Below are 18,588 nucleotides of genomic sequence, written 5' to 3'. Positions count from 1 at the left end.
ATGAAAGATAATTTGAAAAGTAAAGCAAATTTGTTGAATTGAATGTGCATAGGTTAACACTTCTATTTCTGCAAATTTGTTGAGTTGAATGTGCATAGGTTAACACTTCTATTTCCAAATGTGGTCAGCTGTAATTGTATAAAATACTGACATACACATCACCGCCCTTTCATAACAAACCTGTTTGCCTATATCTGATTGTGCAGATGAATCCATCGTGCATCAGGTGTATTGTCTTGATCACTCCAGAAGACTCTTCATATGTTAATGTAACCTGAGTCGTATCATACAGAATCTCAGATAGCCTTGCTTGCTTGGTGTACTTGTATAAAACTCTGCGCCCTGTCCCCAGATGTAGAGTCTGTAGTAATCTGCCATCTCGACTATAGTCTTGGATGAAAGAAGTGCTGCTGTCTGGTGGGGTGTAGATGTTCCGGTAGTACCCCACTGAAAGCATGGTTTGTAAGCTGTGGCGCACCATACTAGGCATGGTGACTGACAGCAGACAATCTGATTGGTCATACTCAAAGATGTAACGCCGCTGGCTATGTAAGAGAAGCATGACAGACTGAAAAGAGACAAAAGCAAAATAGCATAATATGTACCATTAAAGTTGAGGAGATTAAAGAAAATATACATTCATCCATTCAACACAAATTTATTAAGCATCTGCTATGTGCCAGGCACTGTAGATGGTAGACTCTAGCAGATGCAGTAGAGCACAATAATGGTTCCCACCCTCAGGTAACTTACAGTTTAATGGAGGCTAAAGACAAGTAACCAAGCAAAATAGAGTGTGAAACATGTTATGACAAGGAAAGTATTGAGTACTTATGGGAGGTAGAGGAGCAACAGTTAGCCCAGACTTAAGGGGCCAGAGAAAGCTTCCTGGAAAAAGGAACATTTAAATGAGGACTTAAAGGATGACTAGAGGTTGGCCAGGTAAAGGCAGAGGGGGGTTTGGGAAGTAAGAAGAGATTACTCCAGTTAAAGGATACAATATTGTGAAGGTCTGAATATAGAAGAGAACACAGAGAGTAATTTTGTGTGGTCAAAGCATGGGTGTGTGGGGGTCGAGGTGATGAATGGCAAGAGGTGAGTACAGATGGGTCTACATCACACTGGGCTTTTTAAGCCATGCAAAGAGGTTTGGACTTAAGCATATCAGCAACCAGGAACCATTGAGAGGTTTCAAGCAAGCTGAAGGATGAGTGCTTGCAGAGCTGGAAGAAATAGCCAAGTTGGTATTTTAGAAAGGTCATTGTTGCTTCAACGTGGAGATGAATTGGAGGGAGGTAAATAGAGGTTAGGGGATGTCAAATATTAACTTATAGTCACCAAAAAGTATTGATTTCATGTAGTAGATGTTTTCCTGAAAAGTTGCACACTGAATATTACTTTTGTTTTACAATTCATGTTTCAACTAGTCATGATTGAGTATTTTGTATTAAAAGTAAAGAATTCTCTGGTTATGCAATCCCTCTTCCCCAAACTGATTTGTATTTCAGGAACAAGCATTTGTTGAGGTATAGTGCCTTGCATGTAATAAGTGTTTCATAAATATTGGTTGATCTCATTTTAATTTAAAATATAGACATGAAAAAGCACTGTTTTAGGGAGGACTTTAATTCACTAGCATTGAAATCTCATCTTTTAATAAATATTTCTGTTATAGCTCCTTAAGGGAGCTTTACCCTCCCCTCTTGAGGACCACCTTATCAAGCAAAAGAATTTAGTCGAGATTTATTTTCTGAACTTTGTGTTATGAAAATAAGTAGTTTTCATTTTCTAGATATAAATTACATAAATATTTATAAAGGTGAAGTATATAAACATATAATGTACATTTGCATCTTCTAAATATGAAATTATATTCTAATACTGAATGTGCTTTTTGAAACTACATATCCTTCCTATCCTTTGAGAATTATTGATTTTGAGTTGCATGTCAGTACCATGAAGTAAAAGTCAGTGGTGATTTGCTTGTTCATTCAGTCTTTCTTTCCCACCAATACTATGCCTGGGGATCCAGGGGTAAGGGCAGAAATCTTGTCAGCTTGTTATCTGTTGACAACCTGTAGCTCTCCACAGCCTGTATTTCCACCATTGTGACCTCTGAAAAACCTCCTGAACAAAAGGTAGGAGACCTGGAAATCCTGTATGGGCCTTGAGGACAGGAAGGCAGAACTGCTTCCCTTGATCAAGGTGGAACTTAGTAAAACCAGCAGGGATTTTTTTCCCCCTATGAATGGAGCAGCATGTGACAGGGGATGGGGGCAGAGGGGCCTTATACAGGAATTGGTGGAAAATGCCTTTAGATTATTTTTATGCTGAAAGTCATAATTCCAAGCTCCTCTGCACTCTCTTCTGTCAATTTGCCTTGGACAAATGACGTCTGTCACCTGTGATGCTGGCCAGGGACAACCACCATATGGCCTCTTCATATTATCTAGTATCAGCCTGCTTGGGCCATGCCTTTTCCAGTAGCTGTACCAACCTTGCCAAAAATTTATAGCACATCATTATTGTATTCTCTCCTCTGTTCTCACTCTCCAGCATGCAGTAAAACACTGCCTGAACCCTGTTCCTAGGTGGTGCTGATGTTGAACTGTCTCAAAAGCTCTCTAGTCTATTTTAAAGCTTCCTGCCAATGGCAAGAATGTGGATGACGTGATTAGCAATCTCGTGAATGTAACTGTTGTGTTGCCAGAATACCATTTAGTTCTCATTTGGCTGCTTTTTCACTTTGGACATTATTATCAGTTTGTTCAAAAACAATGCTTATGAATCTATCCAATGTCCACAGTGCTGTTGCAGGATAAAAGGCCATTTTTTATTAGTTCAAATAATAGAGTGGGAGGCTTTTATTCCTTTAATTGATTGTTATATCCTAAAAAGAGATCCTTGTAAAGAAAAAAAAAAATAAAGAACAATCAGGGTCGTATACTTATTTGAACAAAACTAGAAATGAGAGCAGAAATTTGAAAAGTTAAAGCACTTGAATGACCACCAGATGGCAGTGTGGGGCCATCTGGAAGCTCAAGCCAAAGACTGCGTTTTGTCCCTATAGGCAGGCAGCCTTTGAAAACGTCAGTTCCAAAGAGGCAATTCTGTATAAATGTGTAAGACTAAAGCATCTTATTAAATGATTATAAAATTTATTTAAATACATTTAAAAAATGAAGCTCATAAGAATGATTTTGTGAAACTGAAAGATTTACATTTACAGTAATACAAAATTTTAGCTCCACAAGTCTTCCAAAATATAATTAACTCAGAGAAGTGTCATAAATCAAGACAGAGAATTAATGACTACATAGAGAAAATTTAAGAAACAATAATTGATTTTTTAATAGAGGAGAGATCATTTAAGCAACTGCAGCCATTACCCAAATAATTATTTTTCTCCTAATAGCTACAAACCATTGTGCACAAAAACGATATGTATAACTTTGACTTACTCTGGAGGAAGTCAAACTAGTTTTACAAAATTTTCTGCATGTTAAGGTTAACAGTCTGCTGCTTCTTTTTAAATATATAATGGCAAAATTATGGAAAGCAAATTTGCAGAGGTGATGCCAGAAATATTTTGGGGTGAAAAAGAGAATTACATTTTAAAGTTTTGGGATTCTTATTTTAAAATATACCACAAAGATAAGCCTCTTTGTCCCTTCTCTAACCCTGTCTTGATGAAAGGATGTGTCAGCAAAGGCCATGTTAAACAAAGAACCAGAAAGAATACAAGGAGTCTCAAAGCCTCATCAAATCACTGAAAAAATTACATGTAAACTGAATTTTAGTAAATTCAATGTCCTTTCCTTTTCTCCTTGAATCACACTTTAAAAGATGCTTTAATTTCTTTCCTTCTTTCTTTTCTACCTCTCTCCCTTTCTCCCCTACCCCCAAGTGACAATGAATGCTTACTAACATTTAAATTCTCTAGTTTGGTACTTTATGTTATTTCATTTAATCACCATATCAATCCAGTGAATTAGTTATTATCACTAGTAATAGCAGTATTGATAAAACTAGTTTTATGATGAATTACTTTTGGAAAGTAAGGAAATATTCCATAATTATGTGTTTTATAGATTGTAAGTTTTGCATAATAGGATTGCTTAAATAAGGGGCTGCCCTTTTAATTAGAGAACAAGTTAAACAGGAAATAAAGAAAGGGACAAAAGTCAAATAAAAGGCCAAATGATTTGGCTTATCTCACTGGTCAGTAAATTAGTTTTTGGAAGTCACTAGGGTTTTTCTTGATACATTATTCTAGGTCAATAAGGTCTTATTTCTATCCACTGGAAACACTGACAACTTCACAAAGCTTTTTGTTTGGTGTTTTTCAAAATAATTATTGCTCACTAAGTTTCTAGAGCAAAGAGAACTCATGTGAAGTTTGCTTCAAAAGATTCTTTGCTCAAGCAAATTTGATGAAATAATCAGCTAATTTAGAAAAGAGAAATAGTAAGATCCCTTCATTGGTGTTTGAGAAGACTGCATGCAGAGCAGAAGCTTCAATTTTCAATAGGCTCTTTTGTCATTGTAAAGACAGCCTAAAGGGAAAGTCTTAGGAGAGCTGAGATGTGACTGTCTGTAGGCAATTAGCTCTGTTGGTCACACTTTGGTGCTATTGAGGTTTGGGTTAAGAGTTCAAACCTGCATATGCTCCTAAGGAGTGTTGGCTTTTTCACTACTCACATGGAGGACCTGTGTAAAGATCATTCCTGGAAGACTAGGTCATGCCAATATTATGTTAATGGTCAGAGGCATCTTTTTTTTTTTTTAAATGAAGGTTCATCAATACATGTCTTAAGAAGTATTTTGCCTATGTGTACATACCACCAAATATTTGGGTTCAATTACTGTTTTAACAAGTTTGACACTTTGTAGAACTAAGTCTAGGTGATTTGCCAGTAATTATTGTTATAGAAATTTTTTTAAAAAATGAAAGTCTTGCTTTATAAGATTCAAATTTTCCCAGTACAGATGATGGATTATAAATTTCATCAGAAGAAAAGGACACAGGGTTGATAGAGCAAAGGACTCCCTTCTTTTATTCTGGCTCCCAAGTGAACTCTGCTTAGATTATCTCCTGGGCATTTCCAGCTTGATAAATTCCTCAGTAACACACTCTGGGAAGTAGTAAGGAGTTTTATGATACAGAGCAACTGACATTATTGTTATTATTATTACTTTGATGGGTGTATCAGAAAAGCCTGGCATCATTGTGCACAAACAGTGACATTTTGCTATGTGAGATATGAGCTTATATCTATGAACTTCTATAAGTTCCATGCACTGATTTCCCTTGAATCCTCAAGGGAAGATATTTTAAAATTTTCCCAGAAAATAATTCAGGACTAACTAATTCAGTTGAGTGGGTGAATCTGAGAAAGAAGAAGCACTGGCCTAGGAGATGGGGAATGAAAAACGTCAGAGAGAAGTCCATTGTTCTCATTGTCCTCCGGTACTGATCTGACCAGAAACCATTTTGCTGTTATAGGGGACTGATGATTGCAAATGGCTCCTATAGTAGGATTAAAATCCTTTTCTCTTTTTCCAGACACAAGTCACAAGCTCCCATTATGGATGCTACTGGGGACTTAGTCTACACAAAAGACTATTACCAATGAGGCCTCCCTGCCACCATTTCCTCAGGCTGATTATTTTTGAAAATTAGTCCTCAAATGTATAGAACTAAAGTTTCACTGACTTTGCTAACAAAATTAGAATTCCTTATCTGCTGGGTAAGAGGCCCTTTACCAGAGCTGAGATACATTAACACACAGTTTTATAATTTTCTAGCCATTTTCCCTCAGTATGAGCTTTCATAATAATAAAGATACCTTTTCAAGAGCATGAACAAATATGCTCAAATGAGGAAAAAGCTAAGCCATTATCCCGACTTCAGTTTGAAACAGTACTTGGTAGAGGATGGGACTAGGGAAAGATTTCAGCTGAAAAATAGCTTATCCTCATAGGCTCACCATTTTTTGTTGTTATTTCTACAGAACAGCTAAAACAGATTTTTCTCTACAGGCCCTCACCAAGGTGGGTAATTAGGGCTGCTATCAATATTCTCATTCAGGAGTCTTGAAACTAGTTTTATCCCCTACATACTTACCTTTTCTAAATAGGTATAGCTCCAAATTTTACCATCAGCCCAAGTTCTTGAAATTATTTTTCCACTCTGGTCATATTCCATTTTTTCATTCCATGTCCCTCTTTGAATAAATGTAACCAATCCTGAAGGTGAATATGTGATGTTTACTTCATTATATCTGCTTACAGGAGACCAAAGAATAGGTCGCCCAGTCTGGTCATAAAGAATTCGAAGGGTGAATTTTCGATGGTCATCATAGATTTTTCCAGTACGGGTAATATGATCAAAATCTATGGAGAGCAGGTTTCTGTTATGAGCCTACAAAAAAAGAGATATGAAGTAACATTTTAAGCACTGCTTTGATTCCTAATTTACTGTTTTCACAATCCTGAAGCTTTTTCTGATTCTCCAACGATCAGTCTCTCTTCACCTCTGAAACTTTATGGCTTCACATTCCCCAGATGTCAGTTATCTTTATTTCCTCACAGTGTGTACAGTCTTGGAGGGCCAACACTATGTCTGAACTCCTGGGATAGTTCTTGGTGTACTCTCCACATTTGATATTTGGTTGTTGTTTTTTCTGCAGCTCAAGCTTCAAGTGAACTACCACAATTTTTAATAATTATGTGACATTATTTTATGTGAGTCAGGTACCTACTCAGGAGTAGGGGTTCCTGATTTGCTTTTCCCCTTTTTCAATTCAAGAGGCTAGAACATAAAGTGGTAAATTATTTATGCAATTAGAAATCAGAAAAAAGGAATACAGTGAATCCTAATTTATACAGAGATTATCTTCTTTGACTTCCTTGTACACCTGGGAATAGTGAACTTCACATCTGTCACAGGGGAACTCAGATTCTCTAGGGATGGAACCCCACCCAACAATATTTCCATTGAAGCTGTTAAGTAAACCTGGTAGGTACCCTGACATTTGCAAGGGTGGTACAACTGACTGGTTAAATTTGGATTCCAAGTTAAGCAACTTAGTACAACCACTCTGGAAAGCAGCCTGGAGATCCCTCAAAATACTAGAAATGGAACCACTATATGACTCAGCTATCCCACTCCTTGGTATGTACTCAAAAGAACTAAAATTAGCATAGTATAGTGATAAAGGGCACATCAATGTTTATAGCAGCACAATCCACAAGAGCCAAGTTATGGAACCAGGCTACATGCCCATCAATAGACAAAGAAAGGTGGTATATATACACAATGGAGTTATACTCAGTCATGAAGAATTAAATTATGTCTTTTCCTAGTAAATGGATGGAACTGGAGTACATCTTGCTAAGTAAAATAAGTCAGACTCAGAAAGTAAAATGTCAAGTGTTTTTTTTTTCTCATACACAGAAGCTAGAGAAAATAAAAATAAAAATGGGATCTCATGAAAACAGAAGGGAGATCAGTAGAGTAGAAGCAGGGAACCAATGGGAGGAAAGATGGGAGGGAAAGGGGACAAACTGGGGAATGAAATTGGCCAAATTATGTTTTGTGCATCCACGAATATATTACAATGCATTCCAATTTTATATATAACTAAAATGCATCAATTATAATAATAAATACATAGAAGGAAGATCAATGGAGTAGGGGAAAAATATCATGGGGAAGGAGGAGGGAAGGGAAGGGGATGATATGAGGATCGAAATGAGAAACACTATGTTATATGCAAAATGAACCCCAATCATATATATAATTATAATGCACTAACAAATCAACAAAAACAATTCATTGTTTGCTTTGATTCTGATCTTAGTCTTCTACTGCATGCTAGTATTCTATCTGGTTATCTCAAACCTGGCAGTTGATCGGGGGTGAGGCTGATTCAAGGAACCTCAAGTTAGAGTCTATGAAAGACAGCACTCAGTGGCACCTGTGATGAAATTCCGCTAGGTCTACATGAGATGACCAAGTAACTAAATAACTTGGTTAAAAAAAACATTAAAACTCAGCAAAAAGACTTTTAATGAAGTCTCAAAGCAACCTGACAGATGATCTATTTTTTTTCCATTTTTCAGCTAGTCATGTTAGTGTTTGGTAATTCTACCAGTACCTTCTGCTATAGCTAGCTGATTGTAGCACAACCACTTAGAAAATACAATACTCAAACAGTTATTTTGTCTTTCAGAAAAATGTTGCTGTTCTCTTTGTGCTTTTATTGGTGCATTATAATTATACACAACAGTGAGATTCATTGTTATGTGTTCGTATATTCAAATAACATAGTTTGTTCCATTTAATTCCCTAGTACTTCCCCTATCCCTCTCCTCCTCCTTCCCTTGGTCCCCTTTTTCTACTTTAATAGTTTTCCTCCTTTTTTAAAATATTGGTGTTTTATAATTATACAGAAAAGTTCTTGGGCATAAAGAAGAATGAAATTATGTCATTATCTGGTAAGTGGATAGAACTGGAGAATATCATGCTATGTGAAAAAAGTTGCTCTTCTTGATTTTAGTCATTAAGAGAGTTTAGTACCTGCTGGTCAGTGTGCTGAAGAAGGCTCTATGGAAAGGCATCTCTGAAGGAGGGGTAGGTAGGAGGCTAAGGGAGGGCTTCTAAAATCAATTCAATTCATTTTATTTTAGTTTCATTAATTTTTACTTTTAGTGCTTTTTTGTTTTATCATAACTTTTTATTTTGCAACAATCTGACTTATAAACAGTTGTGAAATAGTAGAGTCACCATGTACCCTTCACACAGTTTGAAGGAACACCTTTTGATTTGAGTGGAGGCAGGTCAAGCATATTTGGCAGAAACAAAGCCAAGAATAAAAAAAAGGAGAGACTTTGAGAAGTGTAAGTAATGGTTAATGGAGTCAGGAGATAGTTGATGAGCTGCCAGTTATATGAATGTACCCATCATTCCTTCTCTCAGGGCTTTAGTTTTCCTATATGTTAAATGGGAATGATATTACCACTTTATGTCACATAATTGTGTCAAGATATAAGTGAATCACACAGGTTCTTGGTAAACTGTGAAATATCATTACTAATTGTTATTTTTAAAATATGTAATGATTACTTTTCTCATTTTATTACAGCTTGTGAATAGGCCCATGTGTCACATATCCATGATTTAAGCTCAGTTTATTAGATTTATATCTGTGGGAACTGTCAGCACAATCCTAAATAGAATGTTAAATTTCTGGTTAATGAGGTAGGAGTTGGGGGGGAACCTGTGCTAGGGTTTCACTATATTAATTATAGTCAGACTAAACTGATCCACTAGCTAGTCAACTAAACTTAATGTTAATTTTTAACATTTGTGGTCAAGAATTCCTTTACATATCTGAAAGGTATACACTGTGTCCTTGGAAAAATTCACATAAGCACATTCATGAATATTTTTGATATCATCGTACACCAACTCCACAAACCATGTCTATTTCAACTAAAGTAGGGACTCTGATGTCTCTCACAGAGCAAAATTTTACAGTAGAGATGCCTGCTTCACAGTCCCTTGCCACAAAAGCATCAGTTTCTGCAACATCAGCTGTCAGAATGTTCTTATTAATCAATCATTAATTGGATCATCCAGAAACATTCTTATTACCACTAATATGGTATCATCACCAAACACTGCGAATGAATCATCAAATGCATTGAAAAGAAAATCTGAAGATGATGATGATGATGATGATGAAGATAATGATGATGGCTATGGTAATTTGTAATCTAGCCTCAATGCAATCTCACCTTCCAATGAGAATTATTGTTAATACTGGGCTGCATTTCATTCCATTTATCTTACTTTTTTGCATAATCTTTGTCCAGACATTTAAAATACATGACTAGGGCTATACTGAAAGTTTTGTGCCTTATTTTTTTCAGCCAATATTTTAACTTTAGCATTTTTTATGTTATCAAGTAAAATATGACTTTTAATGGCTGCATAATATTTTATAATATAATAAACATTTATATATTCATGTTACCACAATTGGAAATTAGAGTTCCTGTTTTTTAAAATTTGCATTAATTTTATTACTAGTGAGATTGAGTCCCTTTATTGGCCATATACATGTCTTCCATGAATTGTCTGCTCATGACATTTGCCCATTACTCCATAGGGTTGTGCCCCAGTTTTTTTTTCTAGTTTTGAACTTCTGCAAAATAAGCACCTATCAAATGTTAAATGCCATGAATTCCATCTAAAGATTAGGGGTAAGATACTCAAATTATTTGAGGAAAGTGCTGTTAGTCTTAGGGGTAGATTTAATTCAGTAAATAGAGCCTCAGATCAGGAATCATGACTATTTAAACCATCTGGAGCAAATGCATGCAGTGTCATAAATACATAGACTGCATAAATATATAGTAACCTGCTGTGATCACCTAAAAGGTGATAGAGAAGCACATATTTCCTGTCTTTTGATACGCAGCACTTGGAAGCCTTTAGGAAACCAGGTGTTCTTTCTTCAACTACCTTTCCTGTGGTTTTATAGCCACATATCTCCAACTGTAATGCCGTTCATTTACAATAGCTGTAAAATATCCATGTACTCCTGGAGACGGTTGTAACTGTTACAATTTATGTTATAATGATAGTTAAAGAGCCAAAGTAACAAGTGATTTCCAGTTCAACTAAATTTGTGGTTTTATTTGTCTGATAGATTAAGTTTACTACTCAAGAACACATTTCTTAATAAAGTCATTACTGCTACACAAGCAGGGATCACTGTTGAAAATCCACTAGAATGCAAGCAGAGGAAGACAGTGTGATGTTCTTTTTCTGCTTGCCAGGACTTCTGCAACCATGATCCTCTGTTTCTAGATAATGCACCCTGATATTCGGATGCTGCTGAAACACTAGTTTCAAAGTCAGGTTTGGAAGTTAATGTAAAATTCAACAAGAGTTGAAAGGGGATGAGGGGATCAAAGATGCCACAGGCTCCCAGCCACCCCCTGCCAAGTCTCCTGTGGAAATCTTGTGTGAGAAGCCTGGGAAGGTGAATGCTTTTCTCGGGTGAGCCCTCCCAATCTCCCTCTGGAGTGCTTATGTGCTACTAGCCTCCACGGCAGCAATCAGAACTGGGCTGACTGCTGCTGACTTCTGGCATCGTGGGCAAGGCTGGGAAAGCTTCATATTCATGTATGTGCTCACTTTTCTGAAAGACAATAGCCCTTGACCTAAGCATAGGTGAACAAGCCTTATTTTCACTCTTTCTCCAAACATTCTACATCAATCCTTCCCTGTAAAAAGCTGGGAGTGGGGAGAGAGGTGGGGGTGGGGAGGAGAAGGGGAAGGATTAAAATTAGGCAACAGCCCAAGTTACAAGGCTCTCTTCAGACTGCTACATGTTGAGCATGATCTCTGAGTTTGGCAACTGATGAGCTGTTATGTTGTGGTAAGAAAGCTGGACGGTACTTTTTTTTTTTTAAACAGGGGAATATGTTTCTATGCTGCAGTTTTTCCTTTGGTTTCCCTTAAAATTTTTTAATCAGCTATACTAAGGAGAAGAAGGGTTTGATTTTTGTATTTGCATCAAAGAGGAAAGAGGAAAGAGGAAAGAATGTGTTCTGGAAAACTCTGAATAGCACTGACAGCAGAAGCAAAAGTGCCTGTGAAGGGTGAGTAGAGGAAAGCTCCAAAGCATGTATTCTTTGCTTCCTATTCCTTCTCTTTTTAGGATTTTGTGTTCTAATGGCTCCAGAGAAAGCTCCTCAACTCTTCTAGTTTGAGACTCATTTGGTTAGTTGAATTGAATATACTACTTGTAACATTTTATTAGGTGGTTTTAGATCATATATTTGGTTGATATATAGGCAATTGCTGTTTTGGCCTTCACAAAGGGAAATTCACCATGCTTCAGTCCAACACACACACACACACACACACACACACACACAGAGAGAGAGAGAGAGAGAGAGAGAGAGAGAGAGAGAATTCTGAACTATAAGCATGGCAGCTGATTTTCTTTCCTTTATAAAAGGAAAAGGCTGATTTTCAAGGACACTGTCTAACATTTGCTCACAACACAACTGAGTTACCTGTCTAAATTTTTGCTGAAGAAGTCAGAAAGTGAATAAGTGAGATGGACTAAATAGCCACATCAGAATTTGGAAGATGCATTGCATTTAATTTTCATGAAGTTATACAAATGGATAGAAAAGTCACAGCTGATTTTAAAGTAGCAGGCTTTATTCCCACTAGTTTTAAGGTGATTAGTACTGGATTTAAAAATTAATTAGTACATTAATTCCACAGATTTTATTTTTTATTGATATCTTTTGTTTGACAATCAAAATCTTAGTTAGGCCTGCTTTTATTTCACAGAGGTGCCTACAAATGCACAGAGCATATATTCAGTGTTAGTTAATCAGCCTCTAATATTTTACTTGAAATTTCCCTTTTCTTTCTTTTTTTTTCCTATATTACTCTCAAAATACTTCCCCACCTTGCCAGCCCACAAAATCTTAGTGCTAAAAGGGATCTTAGTTGGCTCAGATTTATTGGTCCAGACTGCCTGGGTTTCACTCTTGTAATCACCACAAGTAAACTGTGTGACCTCTCTGTGCTTCAGTTTCTTCATCTGTTAAATGGGAATGGTAATTTAAAGACCCGTTTAATAAATTGCTGAGTAGTAAATGAGTTACCACCACCAATACAAAGAAGGAATATCTGAAGGAATGTTAGTTGCTGTTATAAGAGACTGTACAATCCATACCTCTCATTTTATAGATGGGAAAATGACAAAATTATGGGCATGCCAGTTCTTTCTCAAATACATGCCCATTCTTCTCACCTGAATTTGATAAGATCATTGAACTAGGACACTTTTTTGCACTATATCAATTTTCTCTTATTTAAATAGTTTACTATTGATTAATTCACCTGTGTAACCATAAACACATTTAAAAATTATATCAAATATTAATGCTTACATATAGGTGAAACTGTATGTGAAATAATTCTTTCTAGTTACATTAGAAGGGTTCACCCAAGATTAAAATAATAGTACTTTTTATGATTTGAAGTTCCCCCCAAAATCCCCTGACCCAAAACCAAAATATTGCTTAGTAGTTTTGATGCCTGAAATCTTTTGTCTCCAGATGACCCATTAAGGCTAGAAGTACTGTTATTTGGGACTGAAAATTACAGATGCATTTTTAAAATGTATTAATCTATCCCTAAGCAGATCCTAATATAAATTATCACAAAACAAGTGCCTTCACTAAACTTGAAGAGAGAGAAGTTATAATAGTAGGAAGTGAGAACTCCAGCTTGGAGAACCCTGTAGCTGAGCATCCTGTTGGCAAAGGTGATCTCTGAGAACCAAAGAAGAAGCTAGAACCCTCTTAGCTACCTCCCAATTCCCCATCATTTTTCAGTATGGGACCCTGTGTTTCAACTGGGCTTATTTTCCCTTTCAGAGCTCAGCTTATATATGAACATTCACATGTGCATTTAAATAGTAACCTGTGTTGGGCTGGCGTTGTGGCTCAGTGATAGAGCACTTGCCTTGTACTATGTGAGGCAGTTGGTTCGATTCTCAGCTCCACATAAAAATAAATAAGATAAAAGGTCCATAAGCAACTAAAAAAATGTGTGTGTGTGTGTGTGTGTGTGTGTGTGTATCTCCTGTGTCATTTTCAGTTATCTTTTAGTGGAGGAAAAATCAGTTGTGAATTTTAGTCTTTGCTTCATTTTGCCTGTAAATACAATAATCATGGTCCTTGATTTCATGACTTTCGTTTTAAGTGCTAAGCTTTTTCCATTTTTGAAAGCTAAAGTAGGCTGAAGTTCTGGGGTTTTGCTGTAACGTTACAATTCAGACTGCAAAATCTTATAAAGAACACTGGGATTCAATGCTGGGATAAGTCTCATATGACAACATTATTATCCACAGACACAGCAAGGTGCAATCTGGTTGTAGTTCCTAAACCAGTTTGCCTTTGGTGAATGTCCAATTCTTTTACAATTGCCTCTGTTGTTATCTGCACTCTAATTTCTCTATTGTCCAGGGAAATGTATTTATGGGGACAGATTGATGCAGCAGATGAGAAGATACATGGGTTGGATGCAAAAATACTTTGCAAGGAAGATGATTCAAACACAACTCAGGTTGGGGGAAATGGATTTTTTAAATAAATGAAATTTCAGGATGTTAATGTGATTTATTTCCCTTAATGGTGCTGGTGAAGGATGGCCCAGAGGTAACAAATCCCTTGCCTGCTCAGGCTGTGCAGGATATCACATTTCCCAATAGTTTGCTTCCCTCACTTGGAAGGCGATCCTGACTTTGTGTGAAGAAAAAAATCACTGATCATTGGAGAAAAACAACTCATATTGCTTTATCTACAAGGAGGGGTCTATCACTTTATGATTTTTTTCTTTCCAGCTAGAAGGTCTAGTGTAGGTATGATTGGTAGCTTTTTGTAACATATGATGCCCATCATCTTACCAAATGGGCCTTTAAATGAACCTGTCACTTTGTGCCTGAACAATTAGTGCTTTATGACCTGCTGCCTAAACACATTTATAGATTACAACCACACCTTTGTGTGGGTTTTCAGAGGAGCTACATTTCCCATAGTACAGCAGGGCTTTATATATTGTGTGACTATCTACCTGAAATTCTGTCCCAAAGGCTTTGGTGAGCCTGATCTGTCCATGCTCTGGAGTGGAAACTTCAGCAGGAGAAATGTATGATTCAGTTGAGGTATCCAGGTACTTGAGGGCATCAGAGAAGCTTATTCTTTACAGGTATACTTAAAAATGGGGTCACTGCATATTTGGTTCATGAAAAGAGAAAGTTATCATCAGCTTGTCCCTTGTAAAGGGAAGGACCATCTCCTCTGAAATAATGTGATCAGTGGGAAAAGAGAATTTGCTTTGTCAAAATGGATCCATGCCTATCTTTTGGGAGCATATTCATTCCATTAAATTGGATATATGCCTAATATGGGGAAACTGAAGTGGCAGCATAAAGAAAAATTCCCATAAAGGGGGAGGGCAGGTAAGAACTAAGTTAAACAGCCTGCTTCCTCCTTTTGTCTCCTTCATGCTTTCTCTGCCTGGAGGCCAGCCAGATGCCCTATACCACACACAATTGCCAGTACATTAGAGTCGATTATTTGTCTCTTTGTCAGTATTGAAATGAGGAGTCAGGCCCTGCCAAGGTGGCTGTACTGAGTGGGGCAATGATTTATAGATTAATTATTGGAAGGAACAAGGCAGCCAAGCATGATGCAGTGGAAAGATGCTGCACTAGGTGAAGACCTGCATTTTGCTCTGGCTGTGACCCTTTAATAGCTGTTTAACTTTGGGCAAATCACTTAACCTCTCTGGGCCTCAGTCTCCTTATCTATAAATTGGGAATAAAAATTGATGTATGTAGGGATCAAATGAAATTCTGGCTGTGACAGCATTTTGTTAATTCTAATGCACTAAATATGTGTAAAGTATTGTTATTGTTATTAGATGTCTAGGGAAATGCACAGTAACATCACCTAGTCAATAAGAAGCTCCAATTCTTCAATTTGAAGACCTTAAGGAGTACCCTAGAGGTCATACAGAGTAGGAGGCCTTGAATTTGTTGCTTTTATAATCCAGTTCACAAATCTGTTCAACTCTACAATAAGATGTGAAGTGGGTCAAATTATAATTAGTATGAAACTAAACACTTCACTCCTCGACACCAAGAGCTCTGGAATGTTTTATGGCCATTGGCTTCTCAACATTGTATGTATGATATGTCAAAATATACTCTACTGTCATATATATCTAAATAAGAACAAATAAAAAATAAAATCTATGCAGGGAAAAAAGAACGATTTTGGATATAGGCAATACATTAGTTTACAGTTTTTCTTCATTGTGCATATGGAGGGGAGAACACAGGGTGAGTTATCCTAGAAAATGGAAAATCCCAAGGTCACATAGTACAGGGTGGTTGTCCTAAAGAACTGAAAATCCCAAGGTCACTTAGCATATGATTTGGTTTGTAATGCTTTACCGAGGCCATATACTAGGGGAAGCACTAAGAGATCACTTATTTCTTGCAATCTTTCTGTGCAATCCATGAGGTTGAAAAGCCATTTGTAGATAATTCTTACTTTTCTCTAGTACTACCTTTTTAATTTCACAGGTAAAAAATATAAAATAATTTTAAAACCAGTATGAAGGCCATGTCATCTAACTTTCCCATCCGAGCTTTTGTGTCCAGGAGATCTCAATTCTTGAAGAACTTTGATGGAAACCCTTAATGAAACACACACACACACACACACACACACACACACACACACCACACACATACAGGTTTGACTATTTGGACTGGTTTCAACTCTCAATTCAGTGGCATATCTGGTAAATGCTCTGTTAGAGACTGGTCAATAGAATCAAAACTTACAAATTACAACTTCAGCAGCTATTATAAAAAACACCCACTGACATCTGTGTCTCTGTGTCACCGACAGAGCTGAAAGAAAAGTGAGCTCAGTTGCAGATTCTTTTGTCCATATCAAACCATATGACTGTTTTGACTGCTTCTCCCTAGAATTGGATCATTGCTTGGCAGTTGCATTTCTACAGCCTTAAGGTTACTAAGTTTTTATCATGAATGAAGAAAGTGCAAACATTTCTAGTATCCTAGATGTGACACAGGTTGCTCATTGCAGGTCTGGCCTCAATAGTGATTGAGTCTTTCCTGCAGGCTGGCAGTTGCCATAGGGGCTGATACTGAATGTTACTATATTTGGAAAGTTGGTCACACCATCCTAACATCGGTTAGTATTGAAGAAGGGAAAGGTAGACAGTGCTGTGGTGTTTATAGGCTTCATGTGCTGCAGAAAAGCAATTTTGACACAGATCTCTGGTTACTGTAGTGAATTGTGCCAGGTTAGAACTTGAAAACTCCCAAATCTTTAATTTCCTTCAGGCAGCTCTCTCTGAGTGCTTCAGCCTGATCTCAGTCCTAGGTTTTTTTTTTTCCCATCTGGTCCTGAATATGTATTCATGGCAATGAGATAGTATACAATTTCCTCCTATCTTGCCTTATATCTCTCATCCTTCTGTGCGTACCTACCTGGTCTTTCCAATAACTACCCCAAAGCAGGGACCTGGGTCAACCTGTAGGACCTGATAAGCATCTCCAGGGCATGCTGGGATGGGTACTGGAGGGTCTCCTGACTAAACATATTTCTCCAGCCAGACTTTTCTGGTGCTTGAAATTGCTACTATTAGAGCACTTTAGCTGGCTAATGACAAAGAAAGCTCCCATTAGAATGCTCATTTAAGGATACTGAACCATTATCAGCCATTAGCACCCTCTCTTGAATTAGTATATCATATAAGCTAGTCAGTCACCTAGAAAAGCTATGGAGAAATGGGACTCCCAATCAGGAAGGCTCTGCAGTTTCTAAAGAAACCCATACAGTTTGAGAAGGTCAAGCCTTACCCTCAACCTCCTTTCAAAAGCTGAAATGTTGCCTTTGCTTTGCTCCTTCCTCTGCCGCCACTCGATGAGGTTTGCATTGTGCTCTCCAGGCAATGAGATGTTGCATTTGCCCAGGGTGGGATTGACAGCCCCAGCCAGGATATGGGGCTCTGAGCTGAGGCTGATTTCCATCCCACTGGCAAAAGTTACACGTAGAGAACCATCTGGACTCACTCGATAGGTACTTTGAGTATTTTCTGTAGACAGTAGAGAAAAGGAAGATGAGGATAAAGAAAAGGAAGAGCAGGAAGCCAGACAGAGACATGTTTAGCTTTAGGAAGCACATTCTGGAAGGGATGGGCAGGCGGGGTGCTGAGGAGCTAAGTGCCTTCCAGGCAGACCACCTCTCTGACAGGTAGATGTGCTTTCTGTCCATTTGGGTCTTGTTATTTTCACAGCTGGGGTATCTTGTTTCTAGGATCAAAGACTGCTATCTAACACCACAGGCTGGTTTGTGTTTATTTTTTATTTCATTTTTAAAACATTGCTTTATAAATTCCCTGACTTGTTGGATCAGCCACCTCAGTTTGATATGCTGGGAGCTAGAATGAGAAGAGTATGAAGTTCAATTTAGCATTCTTACCACCTGGAACACCATCACAGTTGCTGTACCCCACAAAATATTAACACTGATAAAAGTCGATATTGTTTTTCTTAGAGCATCTGGCCCCACAACAGAATGAGTCCTGCATGACTGGGAAGGGGGAAAGCACTTTCTCTTTGTCCACTTCCCCTTTAGCTTCCAGGACATTCCTTCCAAATTATCCTTACTTAATTTTTCTTTCATTCTTTCTTCTCTTTGCATAGAATGACTTTTTAATTCTCATTTCACTTATATTTTTCCCTGGTGTGTATCCTAATTTTTCCTTTTTATTCACCCATGTCAATGTTGATCTAGAATGTTAAGTTCAGTAATAAGACTCCATTACTTTCATGTAACCTAGTCAGACCCTAAAAGAGCTTTACAAACAGCTGGGCGTTGGGAACTGACTTGATGAAAGAGTAGACTTGGCAGGGATTTTGCCTCATTAATCCCTCA

The 18,588-nt window shown here is 37.4% G+C and overlaps 1 protein-coding gene across 4 annotated transcripts in view; it reads right to left on the bottom strand.

Annotated features, from left to right (window-relative positions):
- The window catches only part of Tenm1 (teneurin transmembrane protein 1), a 796,988-nt gene that overhangs the window by 9,421 nt on the left and 768,979 nt on the right, over positions 1-18,588 (bottom strand). For all 4 annotated transcript variants that reach the window (XM_015498499.2, XM_048797132.1, XM_048797133.1 and 1 more), the window contains 3 exons: positions 17,511-17,746; positions 6,128-6,424; positions 181-568 (listed from right to left, as the gene is read on the bottom strand). In XM_015498499.2, the coding sequence (XP_015353985.1) occupies positions 181-568; positions 6,128-6,424; positions 17,511-17,746 (921 nt within the window). The remainder of the gene's footprint in view (positions 1-180; positions 569-6,127; positions 6,425-17,510; positions 17,747-18,588) is intronic.

This window comes from Marmota marmota, unplaced genomic scaffold, assembly GCF_001458135.2.
Source record: "Marmota marmota marmota unplaced genomic scaffold, marMar, whole genome shotgun sequence".
NCBI classification, from domain to species: Eukaryota; Metazoa; Chordata; class Mammalia; order Rodentia; family Sciuridae; genus Marmota; species Marmota marmota.
The sequence above is the reverse complement of the archived record's forward strand: the minus strand, read 5'-3'. Positions and strand labels throughout refer to the sequence as shown.